This window comes from Spodoptera frugiperda, chromosome 28 (genome assembly GCF_023101765.2).
Source record: "Spodoptera frugiperda isolate SF20-4 chromosome 28, AGI-APGP_CSIRO_Sfru_2.0, whole genome shotgun sequence".
NCBI classification, from domain to species: domain Eukaryota; kingdom Metazoa; phylum Arthropoda; class Insecta; order Lepidoptera; family Noctuidae; genus Spodoptera; species Spodoptera frugiperda.
This window is the reverse complement of record NC_064239.1, coordinates 4682360-4704912: the sequence shown is the minus strand read 5'-3', so window position 1 is coordinate 4704912 and position 22553 is coordinate 4682360. Positions and strand designations below refer to the sequence as shown.

The window sequence follows — 22553 nt, the reverse complement described above, 5'->3', positions numbered from 1 at the left end:
TTATACTCTGTGTGCGACTCGTCAAGCACGTTATTATAGATGGGGGAATTTTCGGATAAATACTCAAAATCAAAATACAGAATATCAGCAAGGTAGAGTCTTGGATAGAGTATGTATATAATAATATAACCCAAATTTAGTACTTATTGTTTCAATGATACTAAGTACCAAGTAATGGAAATGGCCAGTTTAGAAGTTTCTATTAGTAATACACGCAGAAAATTTTTGCATTCTCCTTATACTCCTTTACCGAAAGAAATGGTGCTGGATTGAAGCTGGGGTGGGCCACTAATTCAATATTTAATATTTTGCAATAATAGCGTGTTTTATCTAGAACCCTTTATTGTCCATATCCACACCATAACTATTATGATAGTTCGATTGCATTCCTGAGACAGGTTTAGACCTTTGAAACCAGAAGCCGAAGCAAGTTTCTGGTTCACTGAACAATTTTAATAATGATTGCAAATAAGGGTAAGGAGGCCTTTTCCCTGTTGTGGGACGATCATGGCTGAAAAAAATATATAATTGCAAAATATAAAAATAACCATAAGCAAGGACCAGATCCATCCTACACTATGCTTTATTAATTGTTATTATGTTGGTTGCTACTACAAATTCAGATTTGTGAGGTTGGTTGCAGTGAAGCGTCTTGAATACACGAGCCAATCGGAGACGAGTTAAAATTTTCAAATAATTTTTGAGGTGGGGATTTCGTCCTGCCGCCATATTGTGTCGGGCTGTGAGTGCTAGAAGTGAATATTTGAAGTATTTCTGTGTAAATTCTTTGTTAAAATATTTCGGATTGATAAGCTATAAGGTAAACTATGATTAAGTATTAGTTTTTGTCATAATGTTGTAATTTGTAAATTAGATATATGTAAAACAATTACACCAATTACAAGACATCAAGCCGGTTGCTTTATATTGCAGCATCGGAAGCACTACGGTATAAGTAATGAACTAAGTACTACAAACTTATTTAATTTGAAACCGTCGAAGTACTGTTATATCTGCTAATTTCATTTTGGCCGAAATCTACTATTTGATTTCACAATGCAATCTTAACTTCAATGGATTTTACTTAGTAGGTACTTATCCATAAGATAAACGAAATACCTACATGCAAGTTCCAATTAACTTAAATTTATTAGTATTTTGTTCAGATTTATTGAATTCATATTTTCCTGGTATTACTAATTAATCACTTGTTTGCACGGAGTAAGTACCTACCTTCCTGTGAAACATTCCGGTAAATAGGCATGTTCTTTGTGATTAACAACGGAACGATGAATCATCGTTGTGACTAACTGGGGGGAGACAGTAGTCACGTTAAAGCAGGGGTGTCCTAATCCTAAGTGAGCACCTCGAAAAGGTTTAGTTATTTTTGCCGACTTCAAAAAGGAGGAGGTACTATTTCTGCTCTAACAATTTTATTGTTCACTGTCAACGATTTTCATTGAAGATTTTGTTGCTGTGTGAATTTGAATAGAACGTATCTTTAAAATATGTGTAATGTACTGGTGAAATAACTTTTAAGTTTGTGTTTGTTGGTGAGTCTGTGGCATGTAGTTTGTCCAAATTTCAGAGCACACATGGTCATTGATTCCGTCGTATTCGTAGTACAGTCGTACCGTAGTCTCTCGTAACTTTGCTTTGCTGGGGCGGACGACAACTCCCCCAGGGCTTGAAAGCTCTGGCATCCAGATTTTGATCAACGACTGCTACTTTTTTAAATTTCGTTTATTGATGCGTCATGGAAGGTTTAATCATACGAACTAGAATGTGAATTTGCGAATAATGTTACAATGGGCGCGGTTTGCTTGCAGGGATGTTGGGAATACATTCAGTATTCATGGAAAACATACCAAGTATTTTCTTTGAAATTCGCAATCGTGGTCATACATAATTAATAGAAATTACTTACTTACTAAAACAATTACTTACTGTTATTTGTGAAAACGGACTTTTTATGCTGTTATGCGTTTTGAATCGTTTATAAAAAAATATATTGCATTTTACGCCAATTGTAGGTGAACTAAAACCTATATTGTATTAAATCTTGATCCCACCGAAGTGTTGTATTTCCTGTGGCGTCACAGTTATGCCGCCCTAAGTTTCGTGGCAGTAGTAGTATATAATAATATAAATAAACGTCGTATTAATAATTCACAATTCTGCATAGTAGTTGCACAACCTTTCTTATTTCCTAGAAATCTATTTTCATTGTAGTGGGTATGTCAGTAACGTACGTAAATAAGAATAATATATAAAATAAGAAGTCAACTCTTCTAATAGCTACCAAATTTTATTTGTTTAGTGAGAGGATAAATAAAATCGGTTGCTGTTTATGACCAATTCCTAAGTCATATCGAGATAACAGAAAATCTAACAATCGTTATCTCTTGAACTTCCGAAATAGCATGAGAGACAGAGAAAAAGAGGTCTGACTAATGGCACAGACTCAGAGTTGACTTTTTATATTTTGACCTATTACGTATTTTGGAACTTCAGGATTTACAGGCATTTTTTTCCCACATAAGTATCTATCTATACGCATCACCCAACTATCACCCAATGACGACTTTAATTTCCAGTAAACCTATAAATAGGTATTGGAAATTGGCTATTATTCCAGGACCTACAATCTCCACAAAGTTTTCGTTTCTACGTTATCGTATCGCGTGAAAGTTGCATTGCGATTTATTTTATAGTAACTAGTAATGTCCCATAGAAATGTGGAACACCACGTGGCAGGTTTGCTAATGAAGGAACTTGTACTTACTTAGTTCCTACGCAAATGTGTGTAAACGTCTAAATTCGATATCAATCCCGAATTGTTTTACAAGTTTACGCACATTGATAATCGAGTTTAAAGGTTTCTAAATTGATAATCCAGTTTCACGTACCCAAAGGGTAAAAAGTAAATCTCAAGAACCCACGATATCTACAATTACTTTTTTTTTTATGTTATGTATTCTCTCTCATAGAACAAACGTGATTTTGGCACGGAACCGATCGTGCGCGATTCCGACTCGCACTTGGCCGGTTTTTAATGTCGAATGTCTTGAATAGTTTGATTATTATTTTCGATCGTCCAGTATGATTACGTTAATATTCCTACTGTGCACATTTAACTCAAACTAGATTTAACCCAAACAGATATTGCCATCTCTCCCAGTTTTCGACTATGCTTAAGCAGAGACTCCTGCAGTCCTGCTTAAGTATCGTGAATTGTTTTATGTATTTAATTTCAGTTGCTTAATTTATTCGTTAAAATTCGTTCCTACTCGTCATAAGTAGTAGAATTTTAAATGGTATATCATTGCTGTTTGTTTTTTATGGATTCCGTATATTCATAAATAATACCAAGTATGTACAAACAATAATTATAACGGGTGCAGTGTTACTTGTGGTTTTTATCCACAGCTGACCGCTGCTATCGATTTTCTACTTACCGCGCACGTGTTCTATACGGGGGTATGCGGTACTTGCTTATTTGCACTGTTTGTAATTGCATTATGCATAGGTAGGTCGTAGGTCCCTATTAGTCTTCCTCCCTTTTTATTAAGTTTCACAATTTAAACCAGATTTAGGTAACGTCCATACGTAACTATTATTTTGCATTATTAATTTGAATAAAAATAGTCTTTGTAAGTAATAATAATTATAATGTCATGTCGTAAACACTAATAGTATTTTATTATTAGAAAACTAATCTTCATAACATCAGTTAATTACCTATGCGAAAATTGCATAATAGGTATGTTTGTAACAATTCTTAAGTAAGCAATTACGTTGTTTTTAAACTAAACTATTAAGTTCTATTAGTCTGAATCACAATTACACATACACGGCTGTGTTGTTGTGACTAATCCTATTCATTATTTTAATAACTTAAAACAATTTTACCTTATTATAAATATGGTCTTATTATTTTCGGTACTACGAACCGAACACCTTAAACTTCGTTAGATTCTCTGCCACTCCAGTGGTTCTAAATATGTACCGACAATATAAAATAAAAGAACAAATATTCATAAAAAATTTCAAACCTTTTTAACCTTGGACAACACCAAAGTCAAGGTCGTCAAAAACCGTCGTTAACCCTCTGAAAATTAAACTTTAAAGTGCCTCCTATTGTATCATTGATGGATGACAATAATACGTTTTGGTTGACTTGATATAGGCAAAAAAAACTTAAATGGAGAGGGGGACGCATGCGCTAGCTGGGTCAATAACCTAAGCGCGTGAACCGATTTGAAATAACTCCCCATCATGTCATGATGAACGTTCATCGTGGTCCGTTCGCTGTACAATCAAGGACAAAGGATATTTAAGTATGCGTAATTGTTGGTTGTTTGTAACAGAGTTAATACAATCGTATGCTGGTCCCCTATAGGTTAACTTATTTTATTGGTCGATGATATTATCTATTATTGTAATATAGCCATACTATATGACTGACTATAGTCTCAGACCATGTGTATAATTATCGATACATATTATATACACAAACTCGTTCACGATACAACCGTACAACGCAATTTGTTAGAGCCAGTCCTGTATTTTTAGCTTGTAGTAAGTGAATGTTTGCGCAGAGATAAGCATCGAGTCCTGACTGCGTGACTAATGTCATTGCTATTTATATTTGTATTGAGTGTAACGAGTGGGATAATGAACGATAAAGGCGACGATGCGCTAGGAAGGAATTCGGTCCACTACTAATGATCCGTGTGAACAATATCCATACGCGGGTTGTTTTACTCTCAGTTTCATTTTAAACGCCGTGACTGTTGTGTGCTGCCGGTCTTGTTGTAAATACCTAACTCACTAGTGCTTCTGAACTAAGTGAGTAACAAATTCCATTTATTACATAAAATTAGCAATAGATAACTACTATAATTATGGATCTAATAAAATAAGTATCTATCCAAGCTTTATAGGATATGATATGCTTTTTAAGTTTTATAACAAATATTATATACTCGTCGCGTAAATTTTGGTTAACACGTGTTTTTGTTGCCTTTTGGGATTATACAATACAATTTGTGTACATTGTACGTCTAGAAAAGGCGTTTGAAATATGTGATATCATTAGTAATATGAGTCATTGTGGGCATTATTACTTAGTGTATTTAAATACCATACGATTCTAATTACTGACATCGCTGTATGCTGTGTATTTGTTATCTGTGCATCTCTCGGTGCACTTTCACAGTGTATCTATTTTGGGCGGCAGTTTAAATTTATTTTAAGCATATACCGAGCACCGTGACCCACTGACGTCCTTTGTATTCCAATTTAGTTACTCCCTGTACCTCAGTTATTTGTAGCTCATATTAGTCCAAGTTTAGCGCTTTTCTTCTTTGTGTAGTTTTGCAGTTAAAGGTGATTATTTGTCCATCGGTAACTTGTGGATAGCTTTTTTGAATTGATTATCAGTCTGCGCCTGCGGTACAGGCGGTATTTGCTGTTTCTATTTTATAACACTACAACAAATGCTTACAACTAGTGACTGTTTTAAATTAGAGAAGAACCAGTTAGTTGTAAATTTAGCTGTGCAATACAAGTATGTATATCAGGTAACAAGAAATGTGGGAAACATTTTTAATCGTCTTCGTTATCTTTCAAGGTTACGAATCGACATTTTGATGTGGTTGCTTATTCAAATACCATAGGAATTGATAAAGAATAAGCGAAAAAAATATTAAATTCTACTTATTTTTAAGGATTAGAGCGTCATGTTAATAGTATTTTAATTAATATATCACTTAGCGTTGATTGACGAATAATTAGATTTAAAGATACACTCTACTTATTTAGTAATCGATATAATCGTTGTCCTTAAATATAAAGAGGAGAGAGTAAAGAGGAGGACAAAAGATATTTCCATTTGTGCTGCGAACTTTCACTGAGGTGTGTGTGTTGGGGTCTGTCCCAGTCTGTTAGTAAAACAAGTCTTCTCTGGGCTCGCGTTATCTACGTTACAGGAAATGTGCACCGGTGCTCATACTGGTCATTACGGTTCCTGTACCACGCACTGCACACTGTTTCCACACTCGACAAGCACTGCTCTGTGCGCGCGCTATCCCCACTCTACAGTTGTTATTATTATTTGCTTAACACTATTCTAGGTACCTACTACTCAAGCAAAATACAAAATTCGAAACTTTTGTTCAAAACCCTGAAATATTTAATTCAAAAACGATTATTAATCATAACGTCATTTCTGAATATGCCTCTAAAAACCTGTTTTATTTCTGATTAGGTCAGCAATAATTATGGGTGCTAAGCAGAGCAAGCGCTCGGTGGATATAAGCGGCAAAGAAGCGGAGGGTGCAGGCGAAGTAGCCGCAGCAGGCGCAGGCGGTGAAGGCCGAGTAGAGCAGCTCGCCGACGCTGACGCACTAAAACCACAACTCAATGGCGATGCGCACATACACGAACAAACGGTAAACATATTATATTAAGCAGCATTATTATTTTTAAATGATGTTAACACATTGTTTACTAACATGAATAGTAATAAAATTCCACATTTTTTTAAAACAGCCTATCAACAACCCCTTTTTTGTTTTGCCATTCTTTTCTTAAGTTTTAACTTTTCATTTCAATGTATTGATACCCCTTGTATTATTTTTATAGGAGAACCAAAAGGATGTTGACAGTGGCACTCCAGAAAATGAAAAAGACGCTACCACAGAGAAGGAAGCTAAAGTAAATGAAGAGGAAAAAGAAGCAGCTCCTCTAACAAATGGTGAGAGTGAGCCAAAAGTAGAGAACGGAGATTCTACGCCAACTCCCGAAGACGGAAAGAAACCTAAGAAGGAGAAGGTAATACTTCTTAAAATAAATAATTTAAACCTACTTCTACTAGTGTTGAGTTTGCATGAGTGTGACTATTTACCAAAAATATTAACCAAGCATGTCATGACAGGTCAAGAAGAAATGGTCGCTCAGATCGATCAGTTTCAGCAGAAAAGACAAACCCAAACAAGAAAAGAAGCAAAAAGAAGAGGAACCCAAAACTAATGGCGAAACAGAGAAAGTACCAGAAGAGGTATGTATTTATGATAATGTTTAATCAATAAATAATGCAGTTGTAATTGAAAAAACTGGTGTGAGGTTGTATAATGTTAGTTTTGTTGTAAAATATTGGCTGTCGTTTGTTATTCCGTCATGTCATACATAAGGATTTTATAATTTCGATTAGCTAAATTGGGTAGTTTACTTGGGTCCAAAATAAATTATTTTGACTTTAAAATACAATGAATATCACAAAATAATGCAACTTTCATTAATTTCTGAAATTTTCTAGCTATTTTTTGGGAAATTAGTAAGTCATTCGACATGTGATATCCTACAAAATTCCGTATTCTCAAGCGCATTTATGCGTCCCTGATTCTATTTCAGGCCTCCAGTTTTTACGTTGCCAATCCCTAAACTATTCGAAAAAATAAGAACATACAACTTTAGTACCCAATTAGGAAGGGCGTAACCAAGTAATATTTTCAATGCGGGCGCAAATATGGTGCTCGGTGTGAGGTCTATTACGAGTGTGACTACTGGTAGACTAAACTAGCTACTTTCTATTGTCCTCCGTACGATGACCCAAACAGTGATTGACATCACACCGTATGGGTATTGTTTGACATTGTAGAGTTACAAGGACCTAAGTAACTGTTTTCAGAAGTTGTTATCGTACATACACAGAGGAAAGGTATGCATGTTGTTTGGTGATAGACTGTAAGTTACGAGAATACCAACTACCAAGACCCACGACAACGAATCATTTATAAAAGGCCATATAAAACAACATATTTAACGAAGATTGTCTGACTTGAAATCTATATATTAATACGTGATGCAAAAACTTTGGACCTCTTTTTACGAAAATTGCGCGGACGTAGGAGCATAAAATTAGGTACACTTATAGTTTCTGTGTAGGAGAAGTTGCGAACGCTAATATTTTTCAAAAATAATGCTTATAAAGTACATTAAATCAATAAATAAATAAAACATTACACACACTACTATGCATAGTATCTGATCTTATTTGACAAAACGTCAAAATCGACAGACATTGCGATGATATTCTCACGTCTCATATGAATAGAGTTTTCCTGTTCATGATCGGCCGAGCGCTTCGGTACTATCGTAGAAAAAGTGTATTATCAGTCGTATGATTATTTGTCTGTAGTGGTCCTTGTTTCGTATATTCTAAATTGGTTTCGTTGTATTTGTCAATTGTCAATAATTTTATTTGTTGGGTTTTCCTGGTTTTTTGATATTTAACGTAGGTTTAGTTTGATATCGATTATTAGTAGTTACTATGTAATAGCAATTCGTTAAATAAAAATTATCCTTGAACGTATGTTAAGTGGTAAATTAAATCGTATGTGGTCGAATTTCCACCACTAGTTAGTATTTAATATCCGCGAACGACTAATACTTTTTTATCCTTATTGTCCTTAACTATGTAGAGTTTTCCTGTTCATGATGCACCGGAATATATTAATTTGAATTTTACAAAACTAATAGCAATTCGTTAAATAAAAATTATCCTTGAACGTTTGTTAAGTGGTATTGTAAATTAAATCGTATGTGGTCGAATTTCGACCACTAGTTAGTATTTAATATCCGCGAACGACTGATACTTTTTTCCTTATTGTCCTTAACTATGTGGTGGTTGGTTTGCCTTGATGATGCGACAGCATAAACAATCCTTAACATATTAGTCAACTTCGTAATTTATGAATGTTTCCGCCGGTGGAATCGGAACCATGACTTCTTAGAATTTTCTAATATAATTGTAGAAGTTAATGACAGCTACAATATAATAATATCTCCCCTCTTATTCCCGGAAGCAGCTTATGAGCATATTATATTAAACATTTCTGTCATCCATATTTTTTAGCAGACAGTTATAATACGATATATGTTATAGGATTAATCCAAAAGTGATGAAAATAAATAAAATTTAGTCCTTTTTTTTATAAACCTAGGATTATAATTTCTTGCCTCAAAGATGTTCCTTGAGTCAGGAAAAAGGTATAAGTCACTAGAAGCTCGATTTAGCGAACCCCCCCCCCTGTTTTTGAGCAGCTCGAATCACGTTTCTTACATGGCACCCATGGCAGCTGCGGCTTTGCGACCCGGTCCGTTGTCTTGGTGAAACAACACTCAAACTTGCTTTTTACGCAATTCATTCGCAAGGATTTTTTGACCCTGTGACCCCAGCTACATAATTGATGGTTACTCTTCGATCTGCCAACACAACATATCATCGATTTTTTTCACGTTGTCTTCAATGAGGCACATGAATAGACATCCTCCGCAATGTTCATCTTCAGTTGATGATCTGTCCAGTTTAAACTATGTTTCTCTACGACTGTTAAACTGACCTATTCAAATTAATGTATCCCCAGGGAATCGTGATCTATTTATACCATTTTTGTAGGATGACGTAATGAGTAATTATAAGCAACAACATTTTTAATTGTATATGTCTATAAGATGCTGATAACTGGCCTTTATTGTTATATGGTACTGGCGCACAAATTTCTCAGTGATAGATTTAAATAGTTCTGAGTTTGGCAAACCGCAATATGCTGGGTTCGATATGAAACCAATAAGATAACGTTTTTATATACAAAATTAATTTAAAATCATCATATCATATTTTGTTTGGTCAATTGTTTTATTACGTAAATAATTAATAATTATAGAAATTATTATTTATTACAGTATTTAGTCATAAACACCAAAAGCAATTCTAATATCATTCTCATAATACTTAATTAATTTCGTAAAAAAGATGTTACTTACACAGTTACTGCCAAAATTAATCTTTACGATTGGGAGCTAATGAGGCAGTGAATCAACTCATTTTGTGTGTACATATGTATAAATTGTTATTGGCAAAGAGTCATTGAACTTTGTGTGAAATTTTAAGAATAATTATAACTATAAATGTAACTACAAAAAACGCGCGCACATGTTTAAATTGGAACTTACTAGGGGTTTATATCACATTGTGAAGATTGTCTCTATTTTATCCTTATGTACCTATTTGCTAACAATACATAAACAAAAAGAAAATTTTTAATTTATACCAATGTACCTACTATAATAAAACAAGCTTATTAAAAATTACGATAAGATAAAAATAACTCATTATAATAATATCATTCATTATGTACTTTACACAATAATATATGTATAATAAACAATGAATTAAATGTATGTAACTAGTAACTTCATGAAAACAATATTTAAGTTGTGTATTTATATTTAGTATTATTGAGTGTAGTTAAGGTTTATTATTCTTATTTTTGCCTTATGACCTTGCGGTCAGACTTATTAGAAACCAACGATTTCTATGACAAGTAACTATTGCGGCGTAGTGCATTGCACCCAAACTGGCGCAGCGCGAGGAACAATGCGCATTATAATTCAATGTGTAGCTATATCCGTGCTAACCAAACGTGCGCCGCCATTGTCGTCGGCGATATCGCTCTATTAGTGATAGTTTTAATTCATTGACGTGTACGATGCCAATTTCCTTCCTATGTATAAAGCTGAATAGTTTGTTTGTCTGTTAGTTTGAACGCACCGAATCTACGGAACTACTGGTCCGATTTAAATCATTATTTTTATGCTGGATAGCGCATTTATCGTGGAAGGTTCTACGCTATAAAACATCACGCTAAGAGCAATAGGAGCCGAGCAGCAACTAAAATGTTGTATAAACATAAAAGTAACTTGCCTCTTTCTCTTTTTTACGTCTAAAACACCGAATCGATTTATATGAAGTTGTGTTCAGACGGTTTGAAACTCGAAAGAGGACGTGGGATAGTTTTATCCCGAAAATTCTTCATGAACAACGGTTTTAAAATCCCAGAATTCTTTACATTCTAAACTTCTGAATTAATTAGAAAGAAATTTGGTACGTCGATACAGTCAGACCCGAGAAAATACTTTTTATCCTTAAAACCTCACTGGAAAGGAAACAGTGAAATCCCGGAACTCTTTTATTTTACAAACCATTGAATAGATTTTAATGAAATTTGTAGGATAGTTTATCCTGGAAACCCTACGGGAAGGGGAACAATGACGTTAAAATTGGGATTACTATGTTTTAAACCACTCAACAGATTCAGCTGCAATTCGGTACAACAATTGCTTGAGAGTCTGGACGTAAAGGGATATGGATAGGGGTAATGCTAGAAGTAGGTTTGGGGGAAGGGGAAGAAGTAAGGGTAGTGGTAGCGGTATAGGTAGGAGAAGGTGCAGTTGTAGGTAGTTTATTGTTTGAAATAAACTACCTTTTTTAATTAGTGTTGTTGGCTTCTGGATTCTTTGACATTAAAATAACATTGGCAAACTAAATTTAAATTAGTATAATCATGAGTTTTCACACAACAGTGTTGTAATAAAGGAAACTGGATCTCTCCCTTGTTATGTCAATGCACTATTCAGTCGTCGTATTATGAAAATACAACGGATGGACAGCGCCAGGGACAAGTGCTCGCCGCTCCAACGTCATTCAATAAACATGCAATCTGAGCTCGATAACTTCATTATGTTTCCTTTACCAGTACTCGGTTTTGATACCTACGAATACGCAGAGTACGATGTATTGTTCGTGCAGTTTAGCATCTTGTTACAATTTAAACGAAAACACGCAACAGATAAACGCACTTGTGTGCAAAAATATTCAATATAGAATGTTAAATCCTATGGTCCAGATTTGAGCAGGGACATGATAAAAAGTATTAAAACAAGCAATAGAAGGAAAAGCTGTTTGCCAGCCTCCTACATTTCAGTCTTGCGACCCGTCCGGACTCCGGACCTACCCGCCCACGTGTAACGTCGCAAAACCTGCTCAGGACTGCTAATTTTATTTTGCACTTGCAAACTCCACAAACTTGTTTCATAATGCTCCCGTCCTTGCGTCATCATCACTGCATCGAACGACGATTGTGTAAAACTCTACTAAATATTCTTACTTTTTAATAAATTCGTACAGGGGGTTGGCAGTGTGCTACTGTGTGCGTAGTTATCATAATTCTTACCAACTTAAAAAAATGGGCTCTACTAATTCGTGACTTTCTGCTCAGATGTGGATAAAATTAATCACCCTGAATTAAATAGATACAAGTTGTTCTGATCAGTAAATAAATGATATCTTCGTTATTGCCCAATAAATTCTAATTCAAAGAATATAAATTGAACATTGCCACCTATATAATGTTATTTACAAACTTTCGCAGTTTGCTAACCTCTATTACTTACCGTTAAAATAGACATAAATACAGATAAAATGTTTATGCAATTATAAACCGCCAGTACCGACTACCTACATTCTTGTTACTTACAATCGGTGCCAAGAAAGGGCATTCAACCTGTGATAGCAACCGCGACTGATGTTTTATATGACACTAGTAGTGCATCTGTACAGTCTCCGTTATTTATTGTCATGCAAATTACTGTCGTCCGTCGACGACGCGGTCACACGGTTCCTTAGAGATGCCGGAGGATCACACTGAGTGTTCAATTAGTATTGTCCTGTAACCGTGTTTTGGTGACAATGCACTACACTAATATTGTCTATTTGGCCATAATATGTTGACTCTATTTCCAAAAGCGGAACTTTATGAACTTACGATTTTGAATTCGAGAACTTATCTTTTCTTGTTTCTGAAAGGTATAATAATAAATATATACTTACTTCTATTAAAAAAAATATGGTGTTGATGTCTACCATCAGGGGAACAGAAAGCACGGTTGCGTCTTATATTTCATAAAAAAATATTTAAAGCTGAAAATTTTGTTTGTTTAAACGCATTAATCCGGTAATTAAGGATTTTTAATCAACACATAATTTTTATTCATAAAATTAAATTGACATCTGACAGTTTTTGTACGGAAATATTGAAAATTATTCCTCCGTTAAAGTTAGGGTAATTCTCTTTTTGTGTTGGATAGTCCATTTATGGAGGAAGGTAAGCTATAAAAATCACGTTACTGTTAGGAGCCGGGCACTGAGGGAAACCGCGCGGGAGTAGCTATAATAATACGTTGCACGTAGCTATACGTAGCCAGGATTTTTATTTTGAAATGTTAATGATTAGTAGTAACCGCTTATAATATTAACCACAGAGCGGGTTAAAATTCAACGAACTATGTTGAACCAGTGAACGAGGTTGTACAGCGGAAAATCATCGTACGTCATGAGCCCATGATTGTGAAGCATTTAGTGAGTCATTTTTATCGTCGCATACTTCACCGTTATGTGGCGGTATTAATCCTGTCTGTTAGACTGTATAAGCAGACGCTATTGAAGCCCCTTAAGAAATATCAATTCATGACAATGGATCACCATCGAGCTACATCCGTTTAGAGGTCTATTGTTAAGACCATATATTGCTCAACAATGTATTTTATCATTTTTTATAAATATTCGATAACGCTTCATCTTCAGAGGGAATTAAATGCATTATGTTGTCTTTTACACGTTATCTCTAAACAAATATTTTGCTATTTCCGAAGCTTTAATTCAAAATCCATTATTTTTTTTTGTTAATATTAATAGTGAAGATATCCATAATGTATTGCAGAATTATTAATATATATTTTCTATAATTATTTTTATTTAATTATATTAATGTTACGTAGCATATTTTATTTCAAATAATTATATATTGTGACTATATTCAACCGCAGGTTTGTGGCAAATAAAACGACACCAGTAGACAAGGTCAACTTTGCTTACTGAAGTAGAAAGATATAACGCGGGTGTAGCAGTAGTAATACTAAGTTGATATATTTTATTAAACTAGCAAGAACTGACAACATTTTTAAGTCACAAATATAACACTAAATATGTTGAATCAATGTCATGATTTAGAATTCACCCTTTTCCAGTCATTGGTGTTTTAATACCTGTAGAAATATATACATATTAGGCAAAATGATTCTTAAAATGAGCTTACTATAGTATCATTCATATTCATATAATAAAATAAATTGGCAATGCCTAATCATTTGTTTTTAACATTACAAAGACCCACACGTCGTGTAGCACATTTGTATTACTATAGAACATGTTTTTATTTTAAGGGACTGCAAGAAACCGGTTTATGCTAGCAAACGTCCTTGCGGGTGAAGTAAATATTATTCCTGCGAACAGGAATTTGCGTACTTCAGTTGCAAAAAAAAATACATTAAGAGAATGATTTGATATCGTGTACTGACTTGACTAAATTAACTGTATTTTTGTGTAATTTATGTATGTGCATGAAGTACTAAATCAATTCACAAGGGCGCTAACAGTAATTGTTAGGTAGGCAGCCCTAGCCATATGCAACATAATATGTCTTTGATCATGAGCATTGAAGGGTAACTACTTAACTAAAAATGTGCGCCAATCTTCCGTTACGAATACAATACTATAAATAATATTGCATTTGTTAATCTCCCTTCAGTCTCTCTGCGGATTTCACGGGTTGAACATTGTACCTATTTGTAGTCATGGCCGATAGTAAGGTATTAGTCAAATTGATATAAATGTTAGAAGATACCAGATTCAGATACAAAGATGTGATTATAAACACAAAGTTTTAATATATTGTTTTATTGTCATAATTTAAGTTCTATTTTCTTCTGTTTTAGGCGGCCGAAGCTGTTTCTGAGCCTACTGTTACCGAGACTGCAGAAGAAGCAAAGAGTGAAAGCGAAACTAAAGAAGAGAAGACACCCGAAACTCCTGTGACGGAACCGATCACTAATGGGAGCTCTACACCTGAAACTCCAAAGGTCGAAAGCCCCGTAGTCGAAGAGCCGGCCGCGGCTAGCCCTGCTGTTGACAGTCCAGAACCCCAACCTGAAACTCAACCTGAACAGTTACCCGTCAATGGGCTTTCCTTAGAAGAACCTGTCAAGGAAATCGAGAAGGTTGAACAAAACGAAGAGAGCAAAGAAGCACCTGTGGCTGATACGACAGAGATTGTACCTGAAATTCCCGTCAAAAAAGAGGTTTGTGTTGAACAAATGCCTTTGATAGATTCCACGCCTCCACCCCTCCCTGCAAATCCTCCTCCTTCTTCTGTGGCATCCTTTGCTGCCACCACAATGGCACCAGAATCGTCAGATGCTTCGCTAGCTAACACCGCTGATAACGCAATTCCACCACCAATTTCTGATCCGATAGCAATTGATAAAATAAATGAACTTTCCCCTATGTCCGATAATGAATTAACCGTCACCCAAACTGTTAGCAATGAACTCTCCTCTCCCGTTAAACAAGATAGCGAAGAAGTTTCGGTTTCTAAAACGCCGATTGAACCTGAAACTCCTGTTCCCGAAGAAGATACTTCTAAAGTAGAAACTGTGAAAGTTGAAAGCGCAGTCGTCGAAGAGTCTGCGATCAATGTAGAAAAGGAAATTGAAAGCAAAGAAATGTCCGGGAATGATATGGATATACCAGCGCCTTCATCCGAGGACTTAGAATTACCCGAGGAAAAGAATGACATATCGAATGGGACTGAAGATTTACCTTCACCTCCATCTCCGATATGTGATGACATTGACGTTATAAGTGAGAAAATTGACGTCAACTTGGATAATACTCAAGTAACAATTGCAGAAACAAGTGACATCGTAATCAATTCGAATCACATATCTGATACTGAGAAATCGACTCCTTCTGATAATGAGATCGGTAGTAAATATTCTGAACAGAATGTTAAGGCCAAAGACTCGTTGGGTAATTTAATCGAAACTATAGAGTGTAATGGAAATATCGAGGACGAAAAGCTTACCTTACAGAAGGAATCTTCTGAAATAATACCGCCGATAGATCCTAAAGAAATTAAGAACGTTGAATGCGTGAGGACGGCGACTACACCTGATGACTCGATGCCTCCGTCTCTGTCAGAGGCGAACGAGTCGGCTCCGGCGGCGGGCGTGACTAGTAATGACGAGTCGGAGTCGTTCCCGCTGCCGCCCAGCGAGCTGTGCCGCTCTGAGTCCGAGCAGTCCCCGGCCGCGTCGCCCGAGTCGCCCGCCTCGCCTGCCTCGCCCGCACCGGAGCCGGCCGCCGACACGCCCGCTCACACGCCACAGGTGAATACCGACCGGACAATCTTGTTTTGTAGTGGAATTAGTTCTGTAATGTAAGAAGCGTTTGAATCACCCTGTTAACAGATATCGTATTTAGATTCATGTGCATTACTATTATCAGCATGTGTGAACCGTTAATAACAAGGAGAAATTATATTCAGTGTGATCAATTTGACACAGTAATGAATACAGCCAGTGGCTGCGTTCCTGTCCTTTCCCCTTCCTTTAAGCTTGAGATTGATATATTACAATATGCTAGCATGGTGACATAAACTAAGCTTTAGTGCTAACACATTATCGTCAAGTTGGACATCACTTGTTACACTCACTTCATCTCGTTCAATGTTATTTGAAGTAAGTGTTTAGTTGTAATATATTATTTACTTTTAAAATACGTATACAAAAGTAGATTTTTTAATTTTACGAAAATATGGTAAAGAAGAGTATGTTTACAAGCAAAGTAGACTACAGAATAATCGGCCTTGTATTTAGTGATATATTACTACTAACATAATGCTTCTATATAATATTAAGTGTATTCTGCTAATTAGAAATGTGCCTACTTCACTAGCAAGACGTTACTCTACATACCGGAGGATATTCTGTAATAAATATTTGCTTTCATTTATACATATTTACTCTGGGAGAATAATATTGAATGAAAAAATACTATTACTACATTAAACTATTAGACTGGGATAATAAGTGTTGGTCTCGTGGTCGCTCTGTGACTTGTGCTTGATTACAGGACCCTGATCAATTAATTAACAATAACAACAATTTGGTAACATATTATGTTATTGTTACAAAATGCCAGAGTATACTTTTTACTACAAATAGAAATTGTCTCCTCGTTTTTTCTCCTATTACTCATTCTGATAGTGACTAATTTCTAAATGTTAGCATGTCAACTACCTTTGTTATCGTATTTACATTCCAAGGTCTTTTTTGCTACATTTTAAATGAGTTTGAAAGTTATTTCAAGTGTAGGTAAGATTAAGATTTTTAAATAATAACGTTCATAGAATATTCAGTAGTCAGCATATTATTATTCAATTGGTCAATATTCTCAAAAGAAAACTTTAATTCGATAATTAATATTATTTAGCTAGAATAAAAACCACTTGTAATAAATAATCTGTATATCAGCTAGCTATATCATATGAGGACAAGAAGTTTCACAGGCGCGTTCACATCTTGCGGGTAGAGATCGCGACTGTGAAACTGGTTATAAAAAGATACTTAAAAGTTGTTTTACATATATATGGTTGCAGTAAAAATAATTTCATTATTATTTACTGTTTGTTATACAACGGTTTGTAACAACTCAGTTCTGTTGTACACCTCATTTTGATTACAAATTATTAATTCCAGGACCCTCTCCCAGTGAGCGACAAGTTGGCAGAATTGATCCCGGAGGTCCCAGATGTGCCAGAACTCAAAACAGAAATGGTATTTGCTAAATATGCATTAATATTGTCTTAACAAAATTGATTTTGGAATTTGTAAAATGTATGAGGTTCTAATATTTAATTTGATGTTCAGTTGCAGGAGACGACGAGCGATGTAGCGGTGACCAACTAAAAGCCACAGATGAAACAAGCCATCGTCCACGACACGGTAACTGTGTCAAAAATGAGCCTTTTATTTATTTCGATTTAGCACCGTGCTGTATTGTCGAACTAAGTTCGATCAATAATTTTTATTTACATCGTATGGTGGTTTTCAGTTCAGATGTGACGTTTCGTATTAGAATGATTATACTATAAGTTTAGCGTGCTTTGCTTTTATAAAAATAAGATTTTATACATTTTATTCGCTAGAATCGAGTTTTTATAATTATATTACATTAACAAAGTTATATCTAGACAGTATACGGTGCGATAAGTTGGTGCCATTATTACAGGGGTATAAGTTTGACGTTGTCGCGTGTCGCTTGATTTTTAATTAGCAATCGTATGTCGCTAGGTATTAATTCTCCGTACGTAAGCACTTTAAAATTTATAATTTGTAGTGCCTATTATTTTGAAAATCATTCAAAATATTGTTTTGCCTACAATACGAACAAAAACTCGTCGTGGTGATGTTCAAATTCACCTCTTATGTTAAACACATGTTTAAAAAATTGTAAACACATGTTTATAGTCGTGGGCCTAGCAAATTCTCGAATTACTCCGGCTCTAGAGCCAAAGCCGAATGGAATCGAAACAAAGTAAAATCTGAAATTGTACATTTTGAGCGACGCAAACACACATCATTAAGTCGAAAAATATTATTAGGCCAGATACATTGTGTGCAACAATGTACTGTATCAGAAACATTGTTGGAGTACACGGAAAGTTACATTTCTTATTGAATACGATACGTAGACCCCGTCGATGATGATCAGTGTCATCAGTTTTAGTAAATACAATTGAAATATTATTTTATTATGTATATATGAACACCATTTCATTTACTCGTAAAACATACTTATGTTAATTATCAAATTGAAGTTTAAACTAACTTGTAAATTGTTAAGTATGAGGGAATATGAAATCTCATTAGTTTATGCTATATCCACTGTGTTTTATTTTGTAGTTTTACATTAAGTTGTATAAAATTAGTCTGTCAGCAGCTCTCTGTAATGCAAAGTCATACTACGATTTTATTTCATTCATTCAATGACGGAAAGTTGCTCCTTTGTATTGTGAGTAAGATTATGAACATATTTAGGCATTTTCTTACAGTAGCGTGTGGTTGTTGAATCTAAATTTAATGGACAAGGATGGATTTATTGTTTAAAATTGATATTCAGTGGCCAAGTTTGTGATTACTATACAATTTATAAACTTATACAGACATGATATTATTGTACTAATTAGAGTTGTAGTATGTGTAACGATTTAGTAAAAGCAGTTTGGTTATTATCAACTGCTATTAGTGTATTGGTTTCAACCTCATTCGTAAAATACAATTAGATGACTTATAAGGTTTGATATTACTATACAATATTAAGGTCATTTTCTATAACTGTGTGTCCAATAATCATATGATTTCAAGATCATTTTTGTAATTTTATACATTTTTTATGAAATTTAATGTGACATACACTGCACGATTGGGAGAAGTACTCCAGGTATATATTACGGAAAATGTGAGTGAGACATTCCATATCAAGTGCAAACTAGATTGCCTAAAATTCTGTAGTACTGCATGCATGCACTCTAATTACTTCGTGAAGTATTCAAACGATCTCATTATTGCAATCGATCGTTTACTAACACCAGAATTAAGACTCAACAGCAAACAATGTCTTAAATATATTTGTATCTAGAATTGTGTAAGTACCTTAAGGAAAATATACTAAAATTCCACCTGGAACTAATATTTTAGTTCCAATATTATGCCCCCTAACTAATATTAAATTCAGGTCTCTTAGAACTTTAGATTCCTGATAGACTTACCACTTCCGCCGAATGTATTCCAGTAGTCATATATTTTGTTTTAAGGATTTCTTACTATTTTAGTAACCCAAAATTGACTGAGTTTATACACCTAATTCAAGGAAATTAACTTATTTGCTCATTATGCATTGTGGAATTTGTATGATAATTATAATAGGAAATTATGTTAATCCAATTATTGAAACTTAATGTTGATGTGTGAATGTCTCTAATCAATAAATATTTAAAAAAAAGAATGTCTTTTCTTTAACACCTCTTCTTATTTATAATCATTGAGTCATTCAGGGTTACAGGTGCTTTGGGTTGTGGACAAACTTGCAGGTTACTCCGGCTCAAAGTAGGAATAAGAACAGGGGGCCTACTCTAATTCAACGAAAAACGAAGTTTCGGACGAAACTTCGCAGATTGTATACTACAATTCTATTTATTGCGACCTTTCGTGAACAAAAATGAACGAATCAAATGAAGATAAATAAATAACGTTTGATATGAAATTAAAAATAAAAGGTTATTTCAAATAATTCTATTAGTAAATCAATAAAACCTATGGCCGAAAATTAAACGAAACTTCGGATTCGAGAACCGGAGTAGGCCCCCAGGAGTTAGTAAGAATCTGACACTGCCTCTTGTCTCATCCAATACAGGAGAGGACATTGGGAAATTTCCCTCTTTTAAAAAAGTAGTAAAAGGTGCACAATTATCTTTGGGCAAAGCTAATCTTTCGTACACTTACATTGTGATGGCAGATATGATTGGTTCCTGTTTTTGACCGATTCCTACGTCATATCGAGTTACAATAATTGAGTTTGTTATCACCGGATCAAAAAATATGCGTGGGTCTGTGTAGAACATTGAAATTAACTCAAAAAGGTTTTTCCAAGATCTAAACCATTATTCACAACTCACTACAAGAACAGTCATGTTAAATTAAACCGGAACACAATCTAAGAGATCAACTCTGACATTTGTCAGTCTATGTATAACTTGTGGACCAAGAGCCCAGGCCTGCCAGAAATAACTTATTTTCTGAAAGGGCATAATGTGGAATACCGAGTAGCTTTTATATGTACTTTGAATGCCTGCATACCTGCAAAGTTGGATAGACGGTCAATTTACAGGTATCAGGTGAGAAAGGTAAGAAGAACTAACTTAACTTAAATTCTGATGGCTGATTTTTATATTATATGCTTTATGTGTCTACTATAAATACATTTGAAAATAATGACAATGAAAACAATATAAAACTTTAGGTAATCAAATCGTTTATTTTAAGCTTTCTAAACTGTTTATAATTTTCAACAACATGTCTTTATTGACCTCATACAGGATCTTATTTGGTTTTCCAGTTTTATTTAATGTTGTCATTACTAATTGTAATAGCGAGTACTTGATTGTCTTCAATTCACTTGTTCCAAGGACTAATTTTACAATCCAATCATAGCCAAGAACAGTTTCACAGTAACTACTGTTGAAGTGATTGTAGGCTGAGTAAAGGACATTAGACTTGTTTGCTTCTAACAATTCTTGAAAGCATTTCACTTTCTCAGGAGCCCAGTCTTTACTTTTAATTACATCTTTAATTTGTTCCAAGTCAAAATTGCAATCCGAGATTATTAAGATCAATTCCTGTTTTGCTAATTGAACAGTATCAGCTTCTATGTATGGCACTGTTGATGTGGATCCTGAGTAATACAAATTAGCCAAGATTTCTTGAGATACCTGAAACCATAGAAAATAATGATGAAAGTGTATTATTGTTTATTGTAATACATCACACAATATCAGACTTTAATAAAAGCAGGAAGCCTACACTATTCACGGTAATCATCGCAGTGTGACAAGCAATGAGTTTGCTGATAAATAGTGCTACAATACATTTTTTTACCAATCATTTCCTATAGTTTTCTGTTTTGTTAAAAACATTGCCTTACACTAGGATTTTCTCCTGTGTGGGTGTGTTTACCAACACACAATTTCACATGCATATGACACCCAGACCCGAAACAACAATTTGTTGATCACACAGAGAGGTGCTCCATGCGTTAATCAAACCCACGAAAAAGTTTGTTTGTGGGCTTATGGGCTTGTCGTCTGTACTCTGTACACGTCTCTGGCGGTCAAATGGTTACGTATAAACTAGATAACTTGTTCAGACTGTCCTTAAATAGGTACGGTATGGTTAAATAGGTAATATATGAATAGTTACTCATACTACCATTGTAGTGCTAGTAAAACAAGAGTAAAAGTTTGAAACATTACTCATTCCTGTTTTTCAACCTCACAAAATAGTAATAAAGACAACTTACATTTTGAAATAATTCATACGATTCTATTTGAAATATTTTATCCATTTATACTTTTTTTAAAAAGGAGAGGGTTTTCTAATGTTACTAAATAATAAATAAACGTTTTATTTGTTGATATCTTGTCTTGTTTTAAATACATACGTCAAATTTCTCAAATACGTCAATAATTTTGATTTTGACAGTTAAATGACAGATACATTTTATGGTTCTAGCAGAAAGTCTCGACAATGATAACGATAAAATAAATCGTGATAACTTTTTATATAACGATATTTTGGATGAATTTAATTTGGATTAAGATGGATGATTTTCCGGATAAATATTCAAACACTACTTTATTTAGTATTTATCTGAAAAGTGCATCGACCGACACAATTTAGCGACAAATGTTTGTCATTAGAGTCTGGCCAACGAAAGATGACCAAAAAAAGGCGGCAAATTTAAAAAATCAAGAGCTGCTAAAACACTCAACACTGACTATAGGCGGCCTAAACAGTCTTGATATTTTTATTATTCAAGATTATTAGTAGCTAAGGTTAGCAGTTTCTTTTCCTGAAGTTAAGTTCAGATCGGTAAGTAATTGCTTTGATGCACTACTTCGGCGACTAGATTTTGCACCAGCAAAGCAATGTGTATCTCTACTAATTGCTAATAGGTACTATAGCTAGTATTT

At 34.5% G+C, this 22553-nt stretch overlaps 2 protein-coding genes across 3 annotated transcripts; one reads left to right on the top strand and one right to left on the bottom strand.

Moving 5' to 3' along the window:
* Positions 1 to 650: 650 nt before the first annotated feature.
* Positions 651 to 19810, top strand: LOC118265337 (A-kinase anchor protein 200). 2 transcript variants are annotated; one of them, XM_035578160.2, is made up of 7 exons: positions 651 to 820; positions 6272 to 6455; positions 6649 to 6837; positions 6941 to 7063; positions 14680 to 16131; positions 17503 to 17580; positions 17674 to 19810. In XM_035578160.2, exons 2-7 carry the CDS (start codon positions 6285 to 6287, stop codon positions 17710 to 17712), a joined length of 2052 nt encoding a protein of 683 aa, XP_035434053.1. In that variant the 5' UTR covers positions 651 to 820; positions 6272 to 6284; the 3' UTR covers positions 17713 to 19810. The 2 variants fall into 2 exon arrangements, with proteins under 2 accessions (XP_035434053.1, XP_035434054.1); XM_035578161.2 differs by lacking the exon at positions 651 to 820 and adding an exon at positions 4586 to 4851.
* A 1009-nt stretch (positions 19811 to 20819) lies between these two features.
* LOC118265426 (uncharacterized) lies at positions 20820 to 22048 on the bottom strand. The gene is made up of 2 exons (XM_035578281.2): positions 21881 to 22048; positions 20820 to 21293 (listed from the first exon to the last, which is right to left on the bottom strand). The coding sequence occupies exons 1-2, from the start codon at positions 21923 to 21925 to the stop codon at positions 20838 to 20840; spliced, it is 501 nt and encodes a 166-aa protein (XP_035434174.2). The 5' UTR covers positions 21926 to 22048; the 3' UTR covers positions 20820 to 20837.
* Between the last annotated feature and the right edge of the window lie 505 nt (positions 22049 to 22553).